Source organism: Melampsora larici-populina (genome assembly GCF_000204055.1).
Source record: "Melampsora larici-populina 98AG31 unplaced genomic scaffold MELLAscaffold_59, whole genome shotgun sequence".
NCBI classification, from domain to species: domain Eukaryota; kingdom Fungi; phylum Basidiomycota; class Pucciniomycetes; order Pucciniales; family Melampsoraceae; genus Melampsora; species Melampsora laricis-populina.
In genome coordinates, this window is record NW_006768823.1 from 523179 (window position 1) to 531921 (window position 8743).

Genomic DNA, 8743 nt, shown 5'->3' on the forward strand with positions numbered 1-8743 from the left:
TACGCAAAGTGCTGTGAGGGACCTTGCGACATGCGGTTCTGCGGTCACCAGCAATTTCGCCTCCTAGCCGGACAAGCTGTCTGCCGATGGGTTCCAACTCAACAATGTGTGCGTTGAAATCTTTCGGGTATGTCAGGATATGCGAGCGTACGCGGCATATGGTGTCGTGGGCACCTTTTCCATTTAATTTGTGCGCTTCCGCGCGGTAATGGACATTTTACGCTTCACGGTGCGTGGATCCAGCGTGGAATTGCGCTCACACCGTTTTCACTGTTCGTCACCATTTTCCAGGCTCCAATTCAACAAACAAGGGAGGACGCTTTCCTTGTAGCGATGCTTGGACCAGCTCCACTTCGTGGGCCGGGCTGCATGGTGATCCGTTGTGATCACATATCGCTGACCGGCGAGAAGACGTTCGTGACCCTTTGCAGCAGATCACGGCAGACGGGCTTGTATTATCGCCCAGGAATCGAGCGTGATGATGCGGAGGATTTCCCTTCGGCAAAACGAAGAATGTTAACTTAAAATTATGTGGATCCTGCCTCGCGGATCCAACACCGGCAAGTCTCTTTTCAGACTTCGCACCAACACACTGTGCCCCGATTGGCGCATCTTTCCGCCACTGCCAAGCCTGACTCGAGGGACCTTCGGTCCCCGGGTAATACGGTTTCGACACCCGGTGAATCCAGACTCAATTCGTGGGATTTGCACAAAGTGAAACAGAAGTCGAATTTGGAATTTCAAAAACCGAAGTCGAAAATCAAATGCTCATCTCTGTGTGGGAGTACAGAGATTCCCAATAGTTCTGGCAGATCACGCTGGTAGAATAATTTCAGGCCCCGTAACATAACTTCACCCATACCACCAACCTGATGTTCTTGACAGGCCAACCACAAGTCGGTCGCACACAACCATAACACAATACAGGCATATGTATACGCACGCCACGCGTGCTAGGTAGGTAACTCAACTCCCACTTGCACCGCAAGTAACCTATATCTCACTACCCTTACCCTATTGGTCAGTACACAAACTAAGTCACTATCCCACCATTACACCTTGTTCTTCAAATCACCTTCTAAACCCCACCGTCGAGAGCCGTCATTACAGACACAATCCCAGTCACCCAAACCCATGGCGCCTGCACATTCCAGTACACCAGAGGACAATGAATCTCCATCCACGGCCCCTATACCTCGGCGGGGATATAGACTCCGAAAGCCACGAAATCTGCCAGGTCCGCCTTGTCTCCCCTTCTCATTCATACTGCAGAGTTTAAGCTGACTTGAGATTTGTATTATTTCAATTGGGTTTTGATCGGAAAGACACACAAGGAAACTCCAACTCTGACGATCCTGCAGCCTCACAAAGTAAGTTACATATAGCTGTGAAGTTTAAATCTAGAAGGTCTTCGAAGCGGAAGCTGACATTCAACCTGTTAGATGAAGATGACTCCTTACTGGCGCCTCAAGACACAGATTCCGATGAATCACACTCCAGTAGTGATGATAGTGAAGAAGGTAACCGCCGTAAATCCTTCACTCTGATTTCCCTTTCTTCCACTACGAGATAAGATTTGAGCTCGGGAGTTTTACCGGTGCTTTTGTTCAGATTCCGACCTAGACCCACCCCCTGTGGTGATGAAAAAGCGAAAGAGACCGACCAAAGTCAAAAAAATCGAGGTCATCCCACCTCATCATACAGACCTCCCCAACCCAAACCCACCTGCAATTCCGGTTGACGCACACGGGCTCCGCCTTCCAAAGAGCCCCCCAGTCAAACCCGCTCTGGAGAATTATAAAGATCTAGCAGAGACGTGGAGCGAACCCGAGCTGCAGCATTACCTAATGTGCACCAAGGCCGAGGGAAATAATCGTATCCCAAACTCAATCCTGAATGAAGCAAGAGCGCTTGAAGCTGAACTGACCACACGCTTGCAAGTCTTAAGTATTGCAGGCGGGGTGTCATACGACACCCTTAAATACGGAGTGTTAAGTTACATTCCCTGTTTTCCTCGCCACTTTTCACTACAATTGTTGATATCTCCAAAACATTCGAAACAACACATACAGTCATCGTTCGGTCCGCGAGAACGAGATCAAGCCATACAACCGATTTCGCAAATTCAGCAAGGCCGCCACAGTTGACAACATAAGTGAGTTCTGTGTCACTAGTCTGTGGAGGTCTTTGCTGCATTGACACTTGTTGCCCCATAAGTGCCCCCAATCGACGATAAGCCTGGTCTGGCCACCTACAATCAAAATGTATGTGTGGCCTGGCAAGCAATCAAGGACTCGTTGGATATCGAGGTTTTTCAAAATCCCCTCTTCCGTCGCATTGCCCTGGTCATCTCTAATGACCCTGCCGACCTTCAACCTCACGAACGCCTGTCTGTCGAAGAGGAAGACTTCCGTCCAACCTTTGAACGACTTATGAATCTTAAAAAAGTTAAAGACGAACTGGCACTCAGTCGAAACCTCAATCAAATTGCAAAGTTTCAAGAAAAAGGCATTCGACAGATGGAAGACATTCACACAATGGTAAGCTTATTTTTTGCTTTACACTTTGGCTGGCCAATATAAATTCTAAATTGATACATATCTTTATGCTCACCAGCTTCAGCTTGCCTACAAGACCTACGGTGTACACTACCACCTCCTCGCGGCATCATGGAACCCATCGACTACAAACCCTTACGCTGGATGGAAGAAGGAGTTCAGCTCTGACCTGATCTACCTCAGCTCATTCTCATTCAGCAATCACATCCTCGAGCGGTTCGACCGTTTTGTCACCGGGCGAAATACCACTTGCGGCTCAAAAACCACACCCGTAGCTCCAAATGACCAACTCCGCAAGGAATTCACGCTGAGCTTGAATCAGCTCGTCAGTGAGTACAAACCCTTAAAATAAACCAACTGTAGCCACCTTGGATAACTGACCAAGAACCAATATGGAGCAGACGACCACCTTAAGCAAGTTAATCCCAAGCTACTCAAGCCACATGTACACATACATCCAAAAAAACAGCACTGTGATATCCAATTGAAAACCATACAATTTCCAACCGGCATTCAACTCAAAGTTCATCAGACTGCTGATTCCCAAGTCACCCCGGAGATGCTTGCAAAGGGCCCTGCCGCGATCATGAACAATAAAAGTATGATGCAGATTTGGTATCAGGATATCTTAGCCCGACGTTATCAAGTGGTAATCTCACCGCCAGCGATGTAACATTTCATCCTTCCTCCTTTCAAACCGTTTTGTCACTTTACAATGTTGTCCCCCAACAGATTGCACAACTCTTTCCTTATCACATAATCGTTGCAATGAAATGATAATTGCAGTACCAATTTTGTCTTTCAATATAACAACAATAGATCTGACGTGTTTTGATCTTGAGATTGAAAAAGACCTTTTGCTCATGAAAAGTCGACAAGGCAAGTGGTCAAGCCTTCACAAGCGTGATCTCATTATCTAAATCCTGTTATAGACCTAACAAGACTAGAATTTAATGTACTTATACCCCTACTCGTCCTTATAATAGCTCTCGGACTATATCCTAATATAGTACTAGACTATCTTCATGTCTTTCAAATTCATAACTACAAAACAAGACATGATGTCTCTCATGTCTTTACAAATTTGTCAACAAGACCACTTGATGGTCTGAGTCGGTGAAGGCAGCTGGGGTCTGTCGATCGTACATACACCATGACCATCACTTGTTGGTCAATCATTTGTTCAATACATGTATATAACACGCTTGATCAGTGTCAAGTACATTTGTCTTATACATACGTGATATATCCGTATGTATGTAAAATACACCTCCTCAAAAACATTCCAACATACACTTTCACATTTGAACTTACAGATGTCTCATTAGGCAGTTCGAGGGGTTTTGATCTCAAGTAAGTAAGTGCATATCACCATCCCTTGTCACATTCTTGACGATGATGCTTTAACTTACGCAGAAAACCTCAGGTAAGTGCCTCACCTCCTCGCATGCTTGATGATTATGTTTGAACTTACGCAAATATATGTACTTGTTTGAATATTTTAGATTCTAAGCGGTCAGCGGACACAGCAAACTTCACAATCAAGATTGCCACCCCTGTAGATCACACGCCCCAATAAGGCATCATGACTGTCGATCAAAATGAACAGTCAAGACCCAGCTACTAGAAATATCCACCAGGGATATTTTAAGTCGTGTCCAAAGCTAGCAAGCCCGCTTCGCCTGTTTACCGAACGGATCATCAAAGAACCAGCTACAAGAAAGAAGGTTTTATCATAAATGTTTCTATCTTGTATCCGCTCATTTCATCTTCTAAATTGATGACCGAACTCACCCAATCATATCATTCATTTGTCTAGGTATTATATACTAGGACATCGATTCACATTTCCTCCTCAGAAACCGATTCACTTTTCATCTTTGATGTGGTATCTTGGTACGCTCTGATAGGACTCAGGCGGTCCTCGATTTCAAACCAGGCTTCCCTTTATCGTATTATTGGCTCTTGGCTGCTCTGATAGGACTCAGGCGGTCCTCGATTTCCAACCACGCTTCCCTTTATTGTACTATCGGCTCTTGGCTGCTCTGATAGGACTGAGGCTACCCAATCCACATTCCATTCCGTTCTGTTAGTGATCGATTAGATTCTTGGCTGCTCTGATAGGATTCAGGTGGTTCAACTCAATCCACATCACCATTTTGTTTTTGAATACCTACTCACTCATTTTTCGATCTAATTGTCCAATACACTTTTTCTTGGATCTCACTTCCTTGGTATTACCTCATCAATCTCTGGATTAATCGTTTCTCAATCGCTGGATTAATCGATTCAATTTGTTGATCTAGGTCAAGGCCAGTCAATGCCTCCTGATCGGACGCCGCCCAGCCCTCGCTCTTCTAATGGGCCTTATGACCGACCAACAAGTGAGTTGGTCTTAACTAATCTTTAACCTGGGCAGACACATTAGATCGCTAATCATGTGTGAGTCTTTGTCTAGTAGGTACCAAAGGACAGCTTCCAGAACATCTTGTCCCCAAGAAGCCCGGCCATCAATACAGCAATAACTGCATACTTGGCTCAAAAGTCAATCAACACCTTCGGCAAATGCTTCGAGGTATTGAACCTGAAGTTATTGATTACGACCTCGCAGTGGCCTATTTCTTATTTGAAACTAGCCATCTACCTCTTCCCGATATACCCGGATCGGTCGACATCATTATCGAGGACTATCATATTCTTCGCGCCCTTACCAGCAGACAGCATGACCTTCTAACCTGCGCAAAACACATCAGATACACGATTGACCTTCACCTGGCTAACCCTGGCCCCATTCAGCCCTTTGCCCTGCGATATCCCAACAGCAATGCGCTCAACAGGCTCACCATCGAGCGGTCAAAAGCCCTGCGCCCTCTTGCATCCGATCGATCTCATGTGCTTGTAGACTTGGCCGGCCGATTGTTGGCAATCAATCTCATCCCAGGTAAAAACCTCGATCCTAAAGCCAATGATGACAAAGACGGAGACTGTAGTAACACAGATGATCCTTTACCTGAGGTACGTTCACGTCCCTGTTATTCCTTACAGTTTTTTACAATTTAATCTCGAGTGAACCAGTTTCTAATCATGTTTTCTGCCTAGTCGCGAGTTCTCAACGCTCTCGAAGGCGCGGCCGAGGTTCATAGCCTTCCACGCTACAATGGTCGTCTGGGTGATCATCTCATTAACCCTAGCGCTTCAGCTTCTTCATCAAATCATCTTGGTTCAGCTTCCGCTCAACCCCGTCTATTCAAAGGCAACAATCAACCCGTCCAGTATCCTGGCGCCATCAATGGTTCATTGCCATACGAGGCTTTTGGATATGGATTGGGATCGGTCCGTGACACGCACTAGGTCACATTGTTATCTACCTTTAGCTGATTTTTCTCCTTGTTTTGTAGCGCAATGTCAAAGCTGACACCCAAATGAAGTTGGGATTTGATCGACAAGGATGGACCCTTGATGACTGTGGAACACGACCCACGTCTGGCCGCTATCTGCCACTGGTGATGGGAATGGGTGAGCAAAATGTTTGGAAACGGGTAGAAAATGCACGACTGCTTCAAGAATTTCATTGGCCCTATGAAGTATCAAGGGCGCTCAATGCAGCTGTGCAACCAGAAACGTACAAGGTAGCCGAAAAAGTTGTACGATTTATTCAAGAAAACTCTAGTGCTCTCCTCTCATCCCGGATCAAATCTTTGGCAAACAAGGTTGTCCAAGGTAAATGGTCGTTTGTCTTGATTGTATTTCCTTCCTCATTGATATTGGTATCTGACAACCTTTCCATGTAGGTCAACAAATCAACTACAACACTCAAGTTGCACCCCATCGAGATGGCAAGAACTCAAACCTTCTGGATTCGGTTTTCATCTATGGCCGGAACTTCACCGGCGGCCGCTTTATCTTCACTTCACTCGGAGTCAGTGTTTGTGCAGATCCAGGTTACTCCATTCATGGCCGGTTTAAACTGCTTGAACATACAGTCAGTCCAATTCTACCAGGCCCCGATCTCCGTTCGCCACCTCTCCGGGTCTCTCTCGCTTTATACTCTCATGCCGACGTCTATGCAGGGCCAGCTAGAGTTTCGGCGGCTCGTACTGGTACCTCCCTTTTCAGTGATCAGTCAATGTGGCTGCCATTTGCGCCAACTAACTTTTCAATTGACACCTGCTGCAAGATATTGAGAAAGGAGGAAAATCGGTGGAGGAAGAAGTTTAAAAAAATTAGTATTTGCCACCAACTTATGATGGAGGATCTATAATACTCAAAGTCTTATGTTTTGAAATGCTTTGTTATATGTTTTTTCAAGATTTTTTATTGGCTCAAAAAGGAGGAAAATTGGTGGAGGAAGAAGTTTAAAAAAATTAGTATTTGCCACCAACTTATGATGGAGGACCTATAATACTCAAAGTCTTATGTTTTGAAATGCTTTGTTATATGTTTTTTCAAGTTTTTTTATTGGCTCAAAAAGGAGGAAAATCGGTGGAGGAAGAAGTATAAAAAAATTAGTATTTGCCACCAACTTATGATGGAGGACCTATAATACTCAAAGTCTTATGTTTTGAAATGCTTTGTTATATGTTTTTTCAAGTTTTTTTATTGGCTCACAATGATATGAATTACTTTGAATAACTCTGAATTACATAAACACTTTAAAAACACTTTCCCATCTCTTTTGTAATTGTGGTTTTTGGCTGTTTGTTTTGCTGAGGCCAATCAAATGAGTAAAAAAATTTGATTCTGTTCTTTTCTGGTGTATTTCATTTGTGTTTACCCAGACCTATTTGAAGAAGAACAAATCGTTTCAATTTCAGACCATGACTGTGGGACCATGTGTATGTCATGATTTGCATGAGTTGAGTATGTGTGATCAGTACATACACAACTCAAGGGCCGTGTTATACTTTTGTCTCATTTTAGATCCACGTGGAGAGATTATTCAAATGTGTAATACTTGAATAACAATTAGTTTGAATTGAATATGTTTGGAGCAATAAGCTTTTAATGCCTGCTTCCAAAGCATTAAACACCATATACAACATTGTATGTATGTATGAGGTGTTATTGGTGGTTTGTGTTTGTTTTTGCTGGCTGTGAGTGATCAATTACAATATTATGTGAAAAATTCAAAATAATAGATCCACCTCCACTAGATGGTTTAATGAAATGAATAGCCAAACCATTTCAATAGTTTATTGAATATTGAAATGATTCATAGTTGATTAAAGAGAGGCAATGGCCTGGGAACGCCTGCTTTCAGCCTAAGTGACCCCATATTGTTGTGAGACCGACCTATCATTTGACACCTCAGTGATCAATTTGCAACCTCAGTTGTCTAATGTATATATTGAGTGAGGTTTCTTTGTTATGAAGTTCACTGCTTAAGGTGGACAAATCTCTTGCCACTTGCATTGCTGCACTACATGAATAATGACACAGCAAAGGTTGAAGAAAAGTTGTGGTTCCACCACTTTTCTTGAAATGGTGCTTGAGTGTGATATGCATGCGGTCCACAATCCCTCAACAAATCCAAACCTGGCTACATTATGCTGATCAAACCTGGATGGAAAGCTTCTTCAATGTGAATGTTATAATGGTGGTCCTTATAACGCACAACTTCTTGACACAGTGGGTTTAATGTATCTGTATCATCATACCCAGTAGGTACCAGGTCCTTCTTGAAATGTGGGATATAGTTTACCTATTGCGTATCTTCATAAAGAGAGATTAGCACTTTCTTGCTGTAGACATGATCTCTGCCCAAAATCTAACAAAATATAAGAGTCCTGGAAGGAATCCCTAGACTCTTGACACAGAGTACCCATTGCATATCTATCAGATCAGGTGATTCTCCTTCAAGCACCTGATCTCTGCACAAAGGGTAACAAACAGTAATATGTAGGAGAAGTTATCCCTGGTCATATTATATAGGCAAGGAGATAGTATACATTGTGTATCTTCATGTGCAGAGATCAGGTGGTGTATTCTCAAGCACCTGATCTCCGCCCAAAGTTCAACAAAGAGAAATATCAACACATGGGGTATTGATAAGCTCCTAAATAAAAATAGAATTCTTTGTAGTATTTACGCTGGACTTCAAGAACATCGCATCATTCATATTTTTATCTATCTGGTAAGGGACCCCATGTTGTTAAACCCCTGATCATTTGCATCTCAACCTCACC

The 8743-nt window shown here is 43.6% G+C and overlaps 1 protein-coding gene across 1 annotated transcript; it reads left to right on the forward strand.

The window, feature by feature from the left end:
- Positions 1-4159: 4159 nt before the first annotated feature.
- On the forward strand, positions 4160-6917 carry MELLADRAFT_111940 (uncharacterized protein; the record flags this gene model as incomplete). The annotated part of the gene is made up of 8 exons (XM_007416312.1): positions 4160-4285; positions 4469-4646; positions 4865-4942; positions 5020-5573; positions 5658-5891; positions 5957-6278; positions 6350-6658; positions 6868-6917. 8 exons carry the CDS (start codon positions 4160-4162, stop codon positions 6915-6917), a joined length of 1851 nt encoding a protein of 616 aa, XP_007416374.1.
- Positions 6918-8743: the final 1826 nt, after the last annotated feature.